At 42.9% G+C, this 18,710-nt stretch overlaps 2 protein-coding genes and 1 pseudogene across 3 annotated transcripts; 2 read left to right on the forward strand and 1 right to left on the reverse strand.

Moving 5' to 3' along the window:
* Positions 1-103: 103 nt before the first annotated feature.
* LOC109872020 (B-cell lymphoma 6 protein homolog) lies at positions 104-5,740 on the forward strand. Of its 2 annotated transcripts, none has more exons than XM_020463095.2 (8): positions 104-158; positions 1,965-2,136; positions 2,247-2,468; positions 2,646-3,646; positions 3,758-3,925; positions 4,089-4,219; positions 4,299-4,436; positions 4,693-5,740. In XM_020463095.2, exons 1-8 carry the CDS (start codon positions 128-130, stop codon positions 4,834-4,836), a joined length of 2,007 nt encoding a protein of 668 aa, XP_020318684.1. In that variant the 5' UTR covers positions 104-127; the 3' UTR covers positions 4,837-5,740. The 2 variants fall into 2 exon arrangements, with proteins under 2 accessions (XP_020318684.1, XP_020318685.1); XM_020463096.2 differs by lacking the exon at positions 104-158 and adding an exon at positions 281-1,062.
* Positions 5,741-7,679: 1,939 nt separating this feature from the next.
* Positions 7,680-14,510, reverse strand: LOC109872318 (UMP-CMP kinase-like; annotated as a pseudogene).
* Positions 14,463-18,323, forward strand: LOC109872317 (protein FAM78B). Its single transcript, XM_020463512.2, has 3 exons — positions 14,463-16,022; positions 16,373-16,652; positions 17,376-18,323. The coding sequence occupies exons 1-3, from the start codon at positions 15,688-15,690 to the stop codon at positions 17,616-17,618; spliced, it is 858 nt and encodes a 285-aa protein (XP_020319101.1). The 5' UTR covers positions 14,463-15,687; the 3' UTR covers positions 17,619-18,323.
* Positions 18,324-18,710: the final 387 nt, after the last annotated feature.

Genomic DNA, 18,710 nt, shown 5'->3' on the forward strand with positions numbered 1-18,710 from the left:
ATGACGATAAAACGAAACCCACAACATCATGTACGATCCTCACTGTTTTGATAATGGTATGGCCCTCTGGTAGAATTCCGAGAATTAAGCTCTTGAGTTTCTTAGAACGGCATTCTCAGAACTGGTGATGCACGAAGTTTCCAGGAAAGTTTTACAAGGTGATTTTTTCCCCCATTATTTGACAGTATTATACCAGAAGTTACTTGTAGTGGTAGACATGCGTTGTGGCTCATTGGCTTTATTGATCAAATTTAAATACTTAAAAATACTTGTGTTTTCTTTCGTTTTGTGAACAGTGGGGTTTCTTAGACTGCAGTTACTAGACTTTTTGCTGATGTTTATGCTTGATGCATGGTCAGGTAGTTTAGTATCTCCTCTGCTTAAGCAGCATGTATGTGAGAAATGTACTCGGAAGTTCGTCTTTCATTGCGAAACTATATATATTTTCATTGCCTATGCTCTCACTTTTTGATCATGTTGGTTTATCGAATATATAGATATTATCGCGAGATAATATATTAGTCTTAATGTGCAGTTGGTTTGTAGCCTATCCTACTGTACAGAAAGATTACATTTGGGTTATATAGTTAATCAAAGTAATCTTTCCGGCTAGTATGAATTTAATATTCTCAAAAAGTATTTATCTGTAATAGTCGTTAAATATCAGTAAACGAATAGCAAGAAAAGTAGCGCAACAGGGCGAGCCAGTCTGGTTAGATCACTGCGTACTACTTTCCAGCTTTGCGCACTGTTTTCCTCTCTTGTGGTGCTTTCATTTCGCTGGTAGATTTCGACTGCTAAACTGTCGAAAACGTTAACGATCGGTAGTGAGTCAAAAACAAGTCTAACAAAATGTTGACGCAGATGTACATTCTTGATCTGTTTTCATGGAATGTTATTATCGATAACTGCCTATTAATTTTGTACTAAACTTATAGGGAGCTTCAGTGCAATGTGTAGGCCTATGTGCACATGCATTTGAAACTCCTAAAATCCTACACCCTATTTTACGCATAGGTCTACTTTGCCATATTCACATTTTTTTGGAGTACTCTTTTCAAGGTAAAAATAAATTGGGTCTAACCAGTGTGAAATGTCATGGGTTAAACAAGGTGGCTTTCCACTTCTAGACCTATCGAAAAGCAGGAAGCCTATTTAGAAGCAACCTAATCCGTGCGCACCCAAGACGGAATGTACTCAATGCGAGACACGTTCCAAGCGCGAAACTCGGGCTCCTCTTGAGGTGCCGTCTGTATTCGTGGGCTTGGATATATGCCAAAAACAAATCGGTCATAACTGAATATGATTGGTTACATACACGTGTTTAGCAGATGTTATTACGGGCTATTAACGGATGAAATTGGTTTTAAACGTGTGCTTTTCTCAAACTGTTTCTAAGTAATGTAGCCTATAGTAAAACATTTGTAGTAGAGTAAAACTCACAATTTCTTAAAGTACAAATGTTTTATTTTTAAGCTTATTGTTTTTGGTAGGTCTAACAGCAATATGTAACCTTCAATGTGCACAAACAAATAGCCTAACTTGTTCACTGTAGCCTGTACACGTCTACTTTCCCACTGGCCACAACAATCATGGCTTGTCACTATGTTATGAACACCAGTTCAATGCCTCTAAGATGCAGTCTATACCCTATAGTAGTTGACATGGTTAGTAATATCAGTCTGTAGCCTCACTCGCAGAAACGTGGTCCACTTTCCCCAAATTATTTTTTTACTTTGTTGGACTTTGAAATGGCGCCACCTATTGAGGAAATATTTCTGACTTGCCAACTTCAATGGGAATAGAATGATAGTGCCATGTCCTCATATATAGAATATTACATATTTAAATCAAATCAAAAGGAACAACTTTGCTTACTTTATGTTAAAATCATCCTGCAACTCTCACAATCTGTGTTTAGCAGATTGTCTATAATTTACAAGGTATTTCCCATGTTTCCTCAGATTCTGACACCATGGCCTCATTGGCAGATGGCTGCATTCAATTCACCCGCCATGCCGGTGATGTTCTGCTCAACTTCAACCGCCTCCGCAGCAGAAATATCCTGACGGACGTCACTATCCAGATTGACGGTCAGCACTTCTGCGCTCACAAGACGGTCCTCGTGGCTTGCAGGTACGTTCAAGACCAACTACCATTTTTTAGGCCAATCATCCTTCTTGTGCTATAGGATTGTCATTGTGAGAGAAGGGGCATAATCATAACATTTTGTTTTATTTTGATAGTGGACTTTTTTACTCCATATTCACGGACCCCCTGAAGAGTAACCTGAGTGCCATCAGCTTGGACCCTGAAGTTGACCCTGATGGTTTTGCCATCCTGCTGGACTTCATGTACACCTCCACCCTGACCCTGAAGGACAGCCTCGTTCTGGTTACCATGAACACAGCCTCTTACCTCCAGATGGAACATGTGGTGGACACCTGTCGCAGGTTCATCAAGTCCAGGTACGGAAAAAATGCATAATTGCTCATCTATTTATTCTTGGTCTGTAGCCTACTAGTACATGGAACCTTTCCTGGTTAGTTCTGGAAATATTTCCAGGCCCTATTTTTCTTATTCCCATCTGAATAGTATCAGTTTGGAACTAAATGGTTGCTGTTCCTTACTTCCTTCCCTTTTAGAGAGCAGTCTGTGAGTCTGCAGAGAGAGGAGGTACTGGCCAGCCCGATGCATCTCTCTCAGGACCTCCCTGCTTTCAGGGTTCTGGATAGGGTGGCGACCAGCCCCAGTCACACATCCATATCTCCCCTCAGAGACTGGAGGAGCTACTGCCCCAGTGTATTCAGTGGTATCAATGCTTCAGGTAGCTCCCACCACGTCCACGGAAAACACATCCCCATCAGAAAAATGTCAGATGCCTGCAATGTCAGTGACATTCCCAAAGGGGGCGCCATCTTTCAGAAACTCTGCTCTACCTTGAATCGCACAGAGACCACCATCATACACCACCCTTTGTCATCCGACTCCTCATCCTCCTCAGTTACGACCATCGGCCCTCTCCCTTGCTCCAGCCGTCAGACGGAGCCACTTGGGAGCATCCAGGGGCCTGAACACAGAGGGGCCTCCCCCATGGAGGAGGACAGGAACCAGCACCCACAGCCCAGCTCCCTCAGCCTGTCCCCAGGCTGCACCAAAGGGGTGATCTGCAGTCCTCAGAGCCCTCTTCGTTCTGACTGCCAACCCAACTCCCCCACTGAGTCCAGTGGCTGCAGCAGGAACGCAGTCCCGTCCCTGACCCAGCCATCCGGCTGCTCCCAGGAGCCCAAGGCCCGGAACTGGAAGAAGTACAAGTTTATCGTTATGAACCAGACCTCTGGGGAGAAGGAGGATGAGTCCCAGGTAGGGAGTGTTGAGGCTGGGGACTGCTGTCCTCCGCAGGGCCTCTACAGGACCAGTGGATCAGAGGGATCCGTTGAAGAACTCCAGACTGGAGAGATGGTCAACGAGCATTGGGAAGAGGTCCTTGTGCCACAGGCCAGCCATCGCAGCATTAGGCAGCAGAGATGCTCCTCCTGTGGTACGGACGCCCCTCAGCACCTGGAGGTGTGTTCCCACTCCCCTGGGTCCTACATGGGGGAGGACACCAATGAGCTGCACTCTGAGTACTCCGACTCAAGTGGTGGTGAGTAGTGTGTTTCAATGATAGGGGCCATTTCAATAAATGTTGACACAGTATAGTTCCATTCATGCTGTTACACTTTTCATTGACTAAATCTCAATGTTTCCGTTGCAGAGAATGGTTCCTACTTCTGCAACGAGTGCGATGCAAAGTTTGCGGAAGCGGACTCCCTGAAAGGACACATGCTCCAGGTCCATGCTGATAAGCCATACAAGTGTGACCGATGCCAGGCTGCATTCCGTTACAAAGGGAACCTTGCCAGCCACAAGACTGTCCACACTGGTAAGACTTCTGTTACATCTTAACTCATATCTGTCCTGTCAAACTAATAAGGTCATTATGTTGTCTTCAGAAGTGGGATCTAATAGTATGACTAAGAACAGTGTATTTACAGGGTTCTGGATGGCATCAGTGTCATGGTTTCTTTATGCCTCTTGTATTCCAGGGGAGAAACCATACCGTTGTAACATCTGCGGCGCTCAGTTCAACCGGCCGGCCAACCTCAAGACCCACACCCGCATCCACTCGGGAGAGAAGCCGTACAAGTGTGAAACGTGTGGCTCTTGCTTCGTACAGGTGAGGAAACCGCTATGAGCTGTCATTCACTCATGAAGGACAAATATCATTCATATATAATTATGTATTTCGTTCCTAGGTAGCTCACCTCCGAGCCCATGTGCTGATCCACACAGGGGAGAAGCCTTATCCCTGTGAGATCTGTGGGACGCACTTCCGCCATCTTCAGACCCTCAAGAGCCACTTACGGATCCACACAGGAGAAAAGCCATACCACGTAAGCGCCTTGTCTTTCCCGTCACATGGCCCAGTGTGTATCTGGTTAATTTGGACTGCTTCCTCTAATCCCATTCCTGGCTTCCTGTGGCTGCCTATCAATAGCCTAAACTGAGGACCCAGGGCCTCCGCTTAAATGCATAGTGGCTATAGCCTTTGTCCTCCTGCTAATCCTGCGTTTAATGTATGAATGAACCCATTGAGAGGCAGTTTGATTCAATTAGTGACTCATTGCGTTCATTCTTTTTCTTCCTCAGTGCGAGAAATGTGACCTTCACTTTCGCCACAAGAGCCAGTTGAGGCTGCATCTCCGTCAGAAGCACGGCGCAGTCACCAACACTAAGGCTCAGTACCGCCAGGCGAACAAGGACATGCTCATTGGCTTGGCCAAGGCCTGCTAAATGGACACTGGGACGATGGAGTGTGATTTGCTGGCAATTTTTACGTTGTTTTAGGAACACGTTGTCATAGTACCACGCTGTCAGTGATTGTTGTGTTTGTTGGCACTGGCAGACAGGTTTCCTCCAAATGTGAATATTTCATATCGTTTATAGCCCTTTTACTCTATGTTTGTATATAAATCTAATATGTACGGTGTATAAATGTGTTTTAAGATCTTGTGAAATGTCCTGTATTGGAATATACATTTTGAAAATTAGAATTTTGTAATATGAATTCTTATCGGGTAATAATGTTTTCAGTTAAGTACAACTTTTTTCCTGAATGTTTTCAGTTGAACGACAGTCGTCTTCTAGAAAACTGTACGACACACTTTCATTCATATTGAGAAACATTGTTACAGTGGTACAGTTCTGTTATAGATAGTATATGGGGGCATGTTCAGCTGGACAATAGATAATATATTACCCAGTTCTTTGTAGTTTCTTATCTTAATATTGTGAATATATAATGTACTACCTACCCAGATTTCCCTCTGCTGGCAGAGTATATGTCTGCATTACTAAGGTACAGACGTTTTTTATGTCTTTCTACCTAGTGAAAGATTGTCATTGAATCTGTCGTTTGGTCAAAATAATATATTATCCGACACGGATACATAGACATGCAATACGCAATGTATTCAAGGTGCTTTACACTGAGTTGTCAGAGTTTCTGTTCATTAGCACAATGTCCCACGTCAGCACTTTGTACTGTATTCGTTTTGTCTGCTTTTTGTCTCAAGCCCACAAGCTGTAAGTACACCAGGTCTCAAGCTACAAGTCCTCAGGAATGTTATCAACATTTGTCTTTGTAAACTGCAGAGCTTTATGTGAAATATAATTAAAGGAATGTATTATGAAAACATACATTTGTCAATGGGAAAATGCACATAACAACACTAATTATAAATTACTATCACTAATTACTATTACTATCCCGTAATCACATCATGGTATTATAGTCAGTGTAGGTTTGCATCTACCATAGAATGACACACTCAAAGGCATCAGATGACAATACAATACCATCAACTTCCCCAGAGGATTAACCACAGTATGAGACAGAATGACACACACTGAGTGTACACAACATTCAGGACACCTGCTCTTTCCATAACATAACTGACCAGGAGAATCCAGGTGACAGCTGTGATCCCTTATTGATGTCACTTGTTAAATCCACTTCAATCAGTGTAGATGAAGGGGAGGAGACCGGTTAAAGAAGGATGTTTAACCCTTGAGAAAGTTGTGTACATGTGCCATTCAGAGAGGGAATAGGCAAGACAAAAATTGAAGTGACTTTGGATTGTGTCAAGAACTGCAACGCTCCTGGGTTTTTCATGCTCAACAGTTTCCTGTGTGTATCAAGAATGGTCCACCACCTAAAGAACGTTCAGCCAACTTGACACAGCTGTGAGAATCATTGGAGCCAACATGGGCCAGCATCCCTGTGGTGGTGGTGGAAAAAGCAAAAAATAATGACACGTTTATGAAGAACACTCAGAGTCAATGGACATTTTCCTTGAACACAAATAACAGAAGTGGTGGTATGCTAGAGAGTCAAGGAATCACAATATGTAATTCAATTAACTAATTCACTGAATAGTATGTGAATGTGACACTTTAAAAGTGGAAATTTACATGAAAACTAAAATAACTAATAAGGTAAGAATGGCGAAGACGTGGCATTTCTCAACACTAGCCAATCAATAGTAGTCAGTCTGCCCTCTGCTGGCTTATGGGTTGACTGACATGGGAGTGATTCCTATCTGTACAGACCAGTATCTACAATGTAGAGTTCCATGGGTAGGTACAGTGTAACTGCCCACTGCCACATAATACTTACTCTGCTGGCGGTTTATATATTTAATTGCATAATGAAATTCTCATCAAATTAAACCATAACACACAAGCAAGCTTGGCTGAAATAATACGGAATGTAAACGATGTTGAATAATTTCTGTGACATGAGTTTGGTCTGTATGGCAGTTTTTCACTGACAGCACAATAACCGTTTAAGGCTTGTGGCAGAAACAAAATAAATAGGTTGTAAATATAGTTACAGATATCAAAATCTCAGTGAGGAAGAATTATATTGTTCCAGGAACTTTGTCAAACCTTTTTTTGTACCAGGGACTTAAAAGCTATGGTCTCTTTTGTGTCAGGGATCAGCAAGCTATGGTCTCTTTTGTGTCAGGGATCAGCAAGCTATGGTCTCTTTTGTGTCAGGGATCAGCAAGCTATGGTCTCTTTTGTGTCAGGGATCAGCAAGCTATGGTCTCTTTTGTGTCAGGGATCAGCAAGCTATGGTCTCTTTTGTGTCAGGGATCAGCAAGCTATGGTCTCTTTTGTGTCAGGGATCAGCAAGCTATGGTCTCTTTTGTGTCAGGGATCAGCAAGCTATGGTCTCTTTTGTGTCAGGGATCAGCAAGCTATGGTCTCTTTTGTGTCAGGGATCAGCAAGCTATGGTCTCTTTTGTGTCAGGGATCAGCAAGCTATGGTCTCTTTTGTGTCAGGGATCAGCAAGCTATGGTCTCTTTTGTGTCAGGGATCAGCAAGCTATGGTCTCTTTTGTGTCAGGGATCAGCAAGCTATGGTCTTTTCTCCTCGGGAACCACTTACATTAAAGAGAACTGTAGAACTGACCAAATTAGAGTCTCAGGGACCGCCAGCAAACAGTTGAGAGACACTGATATAGCCTTGAGATAGTAGGATCTTCCGTGTGTGAGTGTGGAATTATCAGTTTGAGTGGGTCCGTCAGTAAGTACTCACCTGTCAAAGAAAAATGAAGTACAAACAGACAGACACGAGAGGGAGGTATATTTGGTTGGTCTGTCATTAACTTTTTCTCCCACTTTACATGGTAACATACTCAGATTCAACAAAACTGGTACTTTTTTCCTTTGTTGTGTAATCAATGATTAAACAAATAACACGCAACAGAAACTTCAGTCGAGAGCTGATCTTTGTGCACTTTTGTAGTGACGCATAAAGCCAGAGCCAAGTGATCATGGAGAACTAGCTATCTATTGGACTAGACATTTTCAGTCACCCTACATAGGATCACAAAAACACTCAGTATTTCAGCATTCTGGAGAACACAAAATAATATTTAATGTGCAGAACACAAAATAATATTTAATGTGCTGAACACAAAATAATATTTAATGTGCAGAACACCAAATAATCTTTCATGTGCAGAACACCAAATAATCTTTCATGTGCAGAACACCAAATAATCTTTCATGTGCAGAACACCAAATAATCTTTCATGTGCAGAACACAAAATAATATTTAATGTGCAGAACACCAAATAATCTTTCATGTGCAGAACACCAAATAATCTTTCATGTGCAGAACACAAAATAATCTTTCATGTGCAGAACACAAAATAATATTTAATGTGCTGAACACCAAATAATATTTAATGTGCAGTGATGCACACTCACAGATAAACAGGGTTTAAATTTAGGACTAAGCCCAGTTTAAATTTCAAACTGGTCCAACACCGTATGTGCTGTAACCAATATCATTGTCATGCCAGTTTAATCCACAAATTTATACTATTGCAATCAAGGTTGCTTGTTTCTCTATGACCTTAGTTTATATTTCTTTCAACATGAGACAGGTGTTTTCTATGTTTTATTAGTATACAGGGGAAGCCCATAAGACAACAGTGTTTATCTAAATTGATTAGCAGAGATGCTCTCTCTTCCCCCCTCTGTCCGTCCTTTTCTTCATGATCCTTCTCCATCTAGTCCAGAGAAGTGGTTGGTCTGTGAAAAAAACATGTGCTTGTCTAGGTTTCCGCTGACAATGATGTACAGAGATTTTATCACAGAAAATGTAATTTTGTAAACATACTGTACTGTATATACCTCTGATTGACAACAAAAACAAGCACCTCGCAGAGCAGAGAAATTCTAATAGTCTTGTCCCTATACAAAGGCCCCCGACTAAAATGACAGACCTGTCAGTCGGTGTACTACTATCATAGTGAACCCCCTCAGAGGGTTCATGTAAGGTTTTTCAGCAGAGCATCTTACTACCTATCTCATTCACTTTTTTTTTACTAGTGTAAAAAGTAATGAATGGAAATAAACTAAGTATATTGTTGCTGAAGCTAAAAGTAGCTGTGAATGGTAGTTGTTGGCAGTGTGCGGAATTTCAAATCTCCTTGTCCAGGATGGTTTTGACATTGGCAAACACCTGTAACAGAGAAGGAGGGAAAGAGATGCATTAGAGAAAACCAAATTCATGTTTGTGTTTTTGTACATGTGCAATCGCCTGGGGACAAGTGTGTGGTTGCCCTCAGGAGGGTGCAAGGGAACAGAGAGACAATTTATAGGGAAAGAAACATCTCAGATTGAGGGAATTCTTACTGAATTATAAGATCATGGTGAATGAGTGTATACTACTTAGTGTGTACTACGGAGTGTGTACTACGGAGTGTGTTCCAAATGCACATCATGTGGGACTGCAATGGCGCAGTGCTGTATACTTGTCACGCCCTGACCTTAGAGAGCCTTGTTTATTCTCTATTTGGTTAGGTCAGGGTGTGACTTGGGTGGGCAAATATATGTTTCTATTTCTTTGTTGGCCTAGTATGGTTCCCAATCAGAGGCAGCTGTTTATCGTGGTCTCTGATTGGGGATCGTACTTTTTTCGTACTTTTTTCCACCTTTAGTTGTGGGATCTTGTTTGTGTGTAGTTGCTTTCTGCACTGCATGCAGCTTTACGTTTAGTTGTTTTTTTCGGTGTCATTTGAAATAAAAGTCAAATGTACGCCTACCACGCTGCACCTTGGTCCAATCCATCTCTAAACGATCGTGACAATACTCCTGTTGCTTACCTTGTCCACACTGTACGAGGCATCCACAGTGCGCACCTTGCCCTGTTTCTCATACAGTGAGATGACGGGCCGTGTTGACTGCAGGTAGGTCTGGATCCTTCAGGGGAGGAAACGAAGGCTCAGAAACAGGGCTGACAAGCGCCCAGGACTTAGAGGAGACCCAAGTACATACAGCCAAGCTAAAACATGCTCCAGGGTGTATTATTTTTAAGGGTGAGTCAAGGTGGAACTGAAAATCGCAATCTCAAAAGCAACGCCTGTCAATGTTTTTTCACTATTATTAAAAGGTGCATTATGTAGTTGTGTACAACCTGACTGATTGCCGATAGAAATGTGAGTTATAGATCTGTCACTCATTACAAGCAAGTCTGATTCACAATAGATCTGTTCTATATGAAATATTTCTATGCTTTCGCCTCGTTTAGTTTTTGCTTGATATTACTTTCGGTTTTGTACATCACCTTAAAACTGCTGAAAATATGATATTTTTGGTGACTGAAACTATATTTCACAGAGGTTTAGATAGCATGATGATTCTCTACGCTATACATTGCTTGTTGTGTCGCATTAGCTGAAATTAGAATTTTAGAAACCGGGAAATGGCAGAGCTATTTCAACATATGACGCTTTATAAGAACACTTTTTTTTTAAAGAGCAAGAGCCGTGTCTCCTTTTGAGAGGTCCAGTTCATGTTAAAAAGGTCAAAGGTCAGTGATCATGGAAAGCTTTAGCGTTTGGATGCTACCTTTTCTCCAGGCTCGCTCTGTTGTCATCGGTGGGCCCGCTGCTCTTTCCCTCTTTCTACACATCTGTCGATACAGACCTGTAGACAAACAAAAGCAGAGCTCTCAGGATAAAGATTACACTGTCAGCCAAGCAATAAAGACATTCACACTCAGAGGCAACTTTCAGAAATAAAAGTCGTACTCCAAATGTGTCATATCTGATATGTTGCCCCTCCTTGTTCGCCCCTCCCTTTCCTCTTGGAGATCCTTGCCCCCAGTGCCCTACTATTACCTCATTGCTACAGTCGAAGAAAAGCACAAATTTGACGTCAGCCTCCCCATCCATGATGGTGGTCCACCCATGGAGGTTTTCTTCGTTTCGGGGGAAGCCGTCGATGAGGAAGTGGATCTTCTTCTCGTCTAACTTCCTGGTCTCTTCCATGGCCTGAGGACAAAGGAAATTGAAAGTTAAAGGGATATTCTTCTCCAAATCGAAGTCAGACATTTTTATGTCTAAAAAGTATTTATTACACACCACCTGTAGACCTCACTGGGTGAACTATCCCTTTAAGGGTGACGCAAGGATTAATTCAGCCTATGGAGCAATGACAGAGACTATTTCAGTACTCAGACCAAAATGATTGTATAGTGCTACTCCATATTATCTAAGCTAATAGTAATGCTAACTGCCAGCTTACTGAACGTCAACAGTTAACACAAACCCTGTAGTCATAGGAACCTGGAGTTGATGCATACCTTCTTGAGTAATTTAATGGTGATCTCGAAGGGGACTATCTTGCCATCCTTAATGTGGTTATCGATGAGCTGTCCGAACTCGGAGCCGTTCAGCCTTCAGCAGGTCTCCGGCAGACAGATGAGTGTAACCGTAGCTCTGGGAAAAACACAAAGGGTTAATGCCAGCCTTAACCAAAACAACACAGTGCACTCCTCTAATAATTATATTTACTGATTCAACCGCTTGTGGAGAACAATGGGACAAAAACATGTGTGTACTTGTATTGTAATAGGAATGTCCAGGTGAACACAAAGGAGAGCACTTGTTGGTAAAGTCAATCAAAAATCTATCCGGTTTAGTACACGTTGCAACAGGGGGACACTGTTCAACCAACACAGAAGCAGAGAAAATGTCTAAAAGGCCTCTTCTGAGCAGGCCCTTACATCCTAATCAGACAGCACCAAACGTTCTGTAAACACCTGCCTCTTGGAGACAGGCCCTTACATCCTAATCAGACAGCACCAAATGTTCTGTAAACAACAGCCTCCTGGAGACAGGCCCTTACATCCTAATCAGACAGAACCAAACGTTCTGTAAACACCTGCCTCTTGGAGACAGGCCCTTACATCCTAATCAGACAGCACCAAACGTTCTGTAAACAACTGCCTCCTGAAGACAGGCCCTTACATCCTAATCAGACAGCACCAAACGTTCTGTAAACAACAGCCTCCTGGAGACAGGCCCTTACATCCTAATCAGACAGCACCAAACGTTCTGTAAACAACAGCCTCCTGGAGACGGGCATTAACACTACCAGTCAAAAGTTTTAGAACAACTACTCATTCAAGGGTTTTTCTTTATTTTTACAAATGTCTACATTGTAGAAAAATAGTGAAGACATCTAAACTATGAAATAACACATGGAATCATGTAGTAACCAAAAAAGTGTTAAATATATCAAAATATATTTTATATTTGAGATTCTTCAAATAGTCATCCTTAAATGAGAGAAACCCTTGAATGAGTAATGTTAGGTGTTGTACATTTTTGATTGCTAGTGTATATGCTAATCAGACAGCATCAAATGTTAACCAAATGTTCTGTAAACACCAGCCCCAGTGAGTGGCTTGTAGGAAGTCAAAACTAAAGGCAGTGCTGTCAGCTGCTACATAATCACAGTGTTCACAGAATGTCATCAACACAATACAACAGGGAATAATCAGTGTGTTCTCTGTCCTTATACATTCCATTTGGCGTCAACCACTATCAACAGATATGAGAATAATCCATAACATTCAGCATCAAGTCTGGTGACCATCAACACACACCTTCAGTGTCACAAACACTAGAAATCATGTGTATTACAGAAATAACAAATATATTCCAATTCTGTTGATCATTCTAATCTAAATAGGAACTTTTGTAACCTTAAATCTCCCCATAGAGTCTTTCCTAATAATTTAGCTAGCCTAATTTGTTAAGGAATCAATTGGGTTATGAGAATGAAATTGTCCGGGAGTAATGTAGATCCTTTAAAAGGAGTGCAATAGTAACAATGTCCTAAGCAGAGAATAAATATAAAGGAGTCACATGGTATATGCCTAAATGGTTATTGTTCAACAGTGAGTCGCTGTGCTCCATTGACTCTGAAAGCAGGGGAGGGGTTTAGGGAGAGAGGAGACAGCATCACTAATGCCCTTTAACTATTATTGTGCTGAATGAATGGACACTACACGCGGGTTCGTGTTATTTCATGCTGGGACAGGATGCTTGCTCAAACTCATTTGGCCACAGCCCTAAATTATGAATATAGGGCAGGGATTGACATTAAGAGCTTAAAGACACGTTAGGAATATTTTTAGGTTGCCCAAAGATTATGATCACATGCCCGAGAAATTTAAGAAGCTATTTTCACCTACACAGGGGAGGAACCAGAAAGATCAGACTAATGGATGTATTTGCATTTTGGCTGTTATCAGGAGAGAGAAATGAATTGCCAGCTCAATGGTACAACCACAGAGAAGGCTCAACTTGCACAACTGCCCAGGTCACTTGCCCGGGGCAATAGCACAACCCTTAATGCCAATCCCTGATATGTCAAAACACACATCAAAGTAGTTGACAAATGTATGAAACAACTTGTCACAGAAGAAAGCCAAAAGAGGCCTGCTGAATATCAGTAGTAGACACGAAATATTTGCTTGAGTTTATCTATTGATGCAAAACACCACCCAGACAGACAGACAGACATCTGCCTTGATTTCTCATGCCTCCCTGTTCAAGGGCCCCGTTGGTTGGAGGGGTAGAGCAGGTGATTAAAAAAAGACCGTAACATAAAGTGAATTGCACGGCAGCTGAACATGATAAGATGTACACTACACATCCGCATGACGCCAATAGCGGTGCATAGGCTACTCTGTATGTAGTTAGAAGCAGACCACCGTAAACACAGTCCATCCTTGTCTCAACAGAGGCACCGAGTGTTCAATGTAAGACATGAAAACACTAGCTACTGATTAGAATAGAAGTCATTGCTGTTTTACATAACAAGCTAGCTAGCCTCTGTCTCTCGTTGGTGAACTAACTATAGCCCACTTTGAATTCTTGAGGGGTAAACTACAAAACAGAATCAATGAGTTAGCCAGCTAAATAACTTATTATTTTTAAGAAAGATAAACTAGAAATTAACATGTTCTAATTGACACAAAACCCCCAAACAATAGATTGTGATTATTTCTGGTTGTTTATCGAAGTTATAGTACCTGGGAAACTGATTAAAAGCAGCTACTATACCCCTCTTTCATGTATTCAGGGATAACTTTTATCCATAGCTAGTTAGCTAGTCGAAAGTGTAATGATGGAAAAATATATATAATGATTATTCATTGCTCACATAGCTAGTTAGCTAGTGTGGTCCTGGCATAGTTATACTGGTAACTACTCCTTCTTCTATACGTGGCTATGCTAACTAGCTAGCATAATGAGTAAGGTACATTTAGAGGACAAGAACCGGAAGTCGATACATTCAGCTGGTCTCCACTGGACAGAAATTTCCACAACCCCCTCAAATGTATTAGTGGTTTATTTCCTAACACAACTCAATGCCCTGTCAAATGATCATGGTCCGTCTCATACCTCAACGATTCTGACGCACTGGGTTCCTTTGCCCGAGCCAGGTCCGCCTAACACGAACACAACCTGCGCCTTCTTCATGTCGATCAAAGCGACGGTCGCAGCCCTGTACACAACGCTCGGCACCTTCGCAGATAAGCTACTCAATAAACGGAAACTCATAAACCGAAAACAATAGCCGATCAATAGTCGGCAGAACAGGTTGAATTACCTGTTTATGAACGTCAGTGGGAAGTCTGCAGAAGCCAACACCACTTCCAACTGTTGACGTTGCCAACCAATGGCAGCACAGGAGTGTCCATGGGGTGTTAACCACATACTTGTTTTTTCAACGCAGGGGTCTGGTGTACGCCTCTTCCTCACTGGTTGTCGCTGTCTATCCTCCCAGCATCAGCACCTAGCCTAACTGAACAGCGACCGTCCTCGAAGAAATGATGCTGTACCAAGCGAGGGAGTTGGACGGATAATGGTTAATCGGTCGACGGAGAAAGACATGGATGATTCGTGTCACCAAAACATTTAAGGGATAAATGAGCGGCTGGGTATCACAGGAAGTCCCGGGCACGTTTGTGCAGTTCTGGCTTCTTTCTCTCACCATTCATAATGCACCATTCATGATGCGAGCTTCCCTCATCCTTGATCTCAAGAATGGCAAGAAGAAAACATTGAAATAGCCTAGCGTTGTTGGCTCGACAGGGCACCATAGCATGCCACGCGCTGTTTCGTTGTTTCATATAGACTGTTAGGCTATAACTAGCCTACTATCATCGGGTTTAGGAAGGATATGAGCCAAAGTCTTCTTGTTGTGCCGAACAAGACAATCTTCTTTGAGGGCGCCGTACCAAAAGCAGGGCTATGCAAGCCATCCAAACAAAGGCACCCCAAAATCCCCATTGACTCACCAGCTGTCCCGTCGCCACTGACATGACAACGCCGAGCCGAAAGAGCAGGATCAAAGGGCACCGACCTGCAGCCGGACGCGTGGACTCGAAAAGGAAGGGGGCGACGGACTCGAAGCGAGGAAGCAGCAGCCCGAAGAATGCCGAATTGCAGTTTCTAGGGATAAGCACCAAGGGCAGTGCGGCACTCAACAGTCATATCGGGGGAAGGTGGTGGGGGAGCTGTTCAGTGTACCTTCCCCCCACTCTTCGTTCTGCTCCTACCTTGTCCTTTACGTTCCATTTTCCCGGCGCGAAAAAATGCTTGAAAACAACTGCAGTATTGATTTGATTTCGAATGTTGGTTCTGTGTTTATATTCAAAATGATTAACCTATTTCGTTTTCTTAAGCCGTTTGACTGCATCAGTGATGGGCAATTGAAATATTAATCTTGATTTACAAGCTCGCTGGAATCCGAGAGGGACTGATGTACATACTGGTCAGGTATCATCTCCTCCCTCCGTCTCTTGTTCTGCTTACTCTGCTACTTGCCAGCACCATGGGCTGTATCCAGAGCATCGCCTGCAAGCCGCGCATTAGAAGGGAAAACATTGTAGTCTACGAGGTATCGGCCTCCATTGACCAGTGCCCAACGGTGATAGAGGAGAACTCGCCTATAGTGCTGCGGTATAAGACACCATATTTCAGGGCCTCAGCCGGGATCGTAATGCCTCCGGTGCCCCGCAATGAGACCTGGGTGGTGGGTTGGATCCAGGCTTGTACTCAAATGGAGTTCTACAATACTTATGGTGACATTGGCATGTAAGTTCTGAGCTGTCACCAATCAGTAGTCATTCAATCTGACTGACTCTGACTCTTTCTCACTTTCTCTCTCTCACACACACAATAGGCTTTAGTTCAGTGGGCTAATGTCTTGAGTCACTTGGCCAGACGATCCAGGTTTGGTACCCAGTCGGTCACATAATGTGAGCTGTTCTGTCTATATGCATCCGTTGGTGTGAGTGAAATTCTAGCAGCTGTACATTTCCTAGGCTACTATTAACATAGTCCATTAAGCGAGGCTATTGTAATGTATCATTATCATAAACTGTTATACTGTTTTGTAAACCAGATATGATATAATAATATAAACTCTTCGTCCACTACCAAAGGTCCAGCTGGGAGTTACCGGAGCTCCGCGAGGGCCGGGTCAAGGCCATCAGCGACTCGGACGGGGTCAGCTACCCCTGGTACGGCAATACCACCGAGACTGTCACCCTCACGGGCCCCACGTCCAAGCCGTCGCGCCTCACGGTCAGCATGAACGACAACTTCTATCCCAGTGTGACCTGGGCCGTGCCCATCAGCAACAGCAACACAGCCATGCTGTCACACATCACCCGAGACCAGAGCTTCATCACCTGGCTGGTTGCCATCAACTCTGTCACCAAGGTACTGTAGGCTTCAGAACATGGACTTCCTTGGACTTTATGAACTACTCTGTTTAGTTTTTGTTTCATTATCTTAAAAGAGATAGTTCACTTTTTCCAACCTCTAAAGTGGTCTAATCTCGAGATAAATCCACATCCCACACAATCAGTTCTATGGATCCAACAATACGTTCCTCAATCCCAAATGCATGGGAATGATTAGCACCATCTAATTAGTTTGATCAACCCCAAAAATGGTGTGCAATGTGGACTCATCCCAACATATGACCACCTTTGAGGTCTGAAACCATCTGACAAACACATTTTGGACTGAACTCAGTCTTTAAATTTGTGTTTTTTATGGTGTTCCTGGAGTACCCCCTGCTGTTCATTTCTGTCCTAGCCCAGTGCAGCCTTGGTCCGGGGGTAATCAATGTAGGCTACATATTGCAAAACACTTCTCTGTGTGCTAACTGTAAAGCTCTTTGGGCTGCAGCGTATTACATGACAGTTGCTATACAAGACTCAGTGGATCCTGCTGATGGGAGAACCGCTCATAATAATGGCCTGAACAGAGCAAATGGAAAGGCATCAAACACTTGGAAATCATGTGTTTGATGTATTTGATACCATTCCACTGATTCCGGTCCAGTCATTACCACAAGCCTGTTCTCCCCAATTAAGGCGCCACCAACCTCCTGTGATGCAAGTTAACTTTTACGAATATAATTTTTTCACTTCCCAGGAGCGCATTGTGTTGCAGACGGTGCGGTGGCGGATGCGGGTGGACATCGCCGTGGACCCTGACATGCCCCTTGGCTCCCGGGCCTCCCTAGTGGGCCGTCCTCACCAGGAGCAGCCCCACATCCTCAACTATCAGGAGCCAATCCTCTCCAACGCCCTGGGACGACCCAATGCCAACGACGCCCAAGTGCTGATGTGGAGGCCCCGCAGAGGGGCGCCCCTAGTGGTCATACCGCCCAAATAAGGTCGAAAAGACTGTGAAAAAAGAGATGTGATTGGTTCACGGTAAATGAGGAAGTGTGGACCATCGCAAAGCAGGGAAATTATGAGTTATCTTGCTAAGATGTCAGCTCTTCACTCATACCTACTACTGTCAGGGTTCAATGGATGATAAGAAATTGTGAAACAGTATAGGTATTTTCTCTGGACTGGACTGCATTGGAATTGGCACAGCGGAAATTTACAGAGCTAGACTGGTTTTAGGTGCAGGCTCAAAACTGCATCAGCGTTTGATTAAGTTGGACTGTTTTTGGACGGCCACAGTCCTGAATTAGAGTTGTATCCATTGGACAGAAAGGGACAGAGCTATCGAAGTTTCATTGAGGTGGACTGGACACAGAACTGCATCCTACTGTAGATCTTATTGCATGAGAAAGAAAACGGTCTATGACTGGAATAAGAATACCATTTTATATAAGCTCATCACATTAAGGATATTGAATGGAACTTCTTACATTGGCCATGAAATCCTGCAAGCTGGAAAATCTCCTCAGTGCCAATTATGGATATAACAGCCTTTAACGCTCATACAACATTTTAAGAACACATCGTTAGATTTAATTATGAGTCAAATCATATTATATAAATCTTCTGTTAGTTTAAGATGAACTCACATCAATCAGATTGTATTAAGAACACCGACTTGGCATAAAGTTCTACAAAGAAATGGGCTGATTGTAGTCTTATTGAAATACGCCATGTTTATCCATTCAAATAGAAACATAGAATATGGACGGGTTAAAGGTGTGGGTTTTCTCGTGTCAGTTGAGTATCTACACGTACAAACATGAATGTCTAAGTCCAACCTTTGCCACTACCCATATTGCTTATCTTTACAATCCATTCCGATATACTCAAAGTGTCTTGGGTGAGGGGATAGGGGTTTATTTGGGATTGGGCCATAGTCCCACAGTACACTATTAAGGCAGTGGTCTGGGCTGGTATTGGGTTTATTCAGAGGTGTCCCTATCCTATTACACAATGTCACATGATTCATTCTATGCTCCTCACCAGGTTCAGTCCACACCTTCCCATCTGTCTGTCCATCTATTTCTCT

The sequence above is a fragment of the Oncorhynchus kisutch genome, linkage group LG27 (assembly GCF_002021735.2).
Source record: "Oncorhynchus kisutch isolate 150728-3 linkage group LG27, Okis_V2, whole genome shotgun sequence".
Taxonomy (NCBI): domain Eukaryota; kingdom Metazoa; phylum Chordata; class Actinopteri; order Salmoniformes; family Salmonidae; genus Oncorhynchus; species Oncorhynchus kisutch.

What these genes read in the sequence shown, in the direction of transcription:
- LOC109872317 (XM_020463512.2), top strand. Translation starts at nt 15,688, where the DNA reads ATGTACATACTGGTCAGGTATCATCTCCTCCCTCCGTCTCTTGTTCTG. An exon ending in ACTTATGGTGACATTGGCAT is followed by an intron (nt 16,023 to 16,372) that starts GTAAGTTCTGAG and finishes CCACTACCAAAG; the next exon opens with GTCCAGCTGGGAGTTACCGG. An exon ending in CCATCAACTCTGTCACCAAG is followed by an intron (nt 16,653 to 17,375) that starts GTACTGTAGGCT and finishes TTCACTTCCCAG; the next exon opens with GAGCGCATTGTGTTGCAGAC.
- LOC109872020 (XM_020463095.2), top strand. Translation starts at nt 128, where the DNA reads ATGCACGAAGTTTCCAGGAAAGTTTTACAAG. An exon ending in CGCAGGTTCATCAAGTCCAG is followed by an intron (nt 2,469 to 2,645) that starts GTACGGAAAAAA and finishes CTTCCCTTTTAG; the next exon opens with AGAGCAGTCTGTGAGTCTGC. An exon ending in CCACAAGACTGTCCACACTG is followed by an intron (nt 3,926 to 4,088) that starts GTAAGACTTCTG and finishes CTTGTATTCCAG; the next exon opens with GGGAGAAACCATACCGTTGT.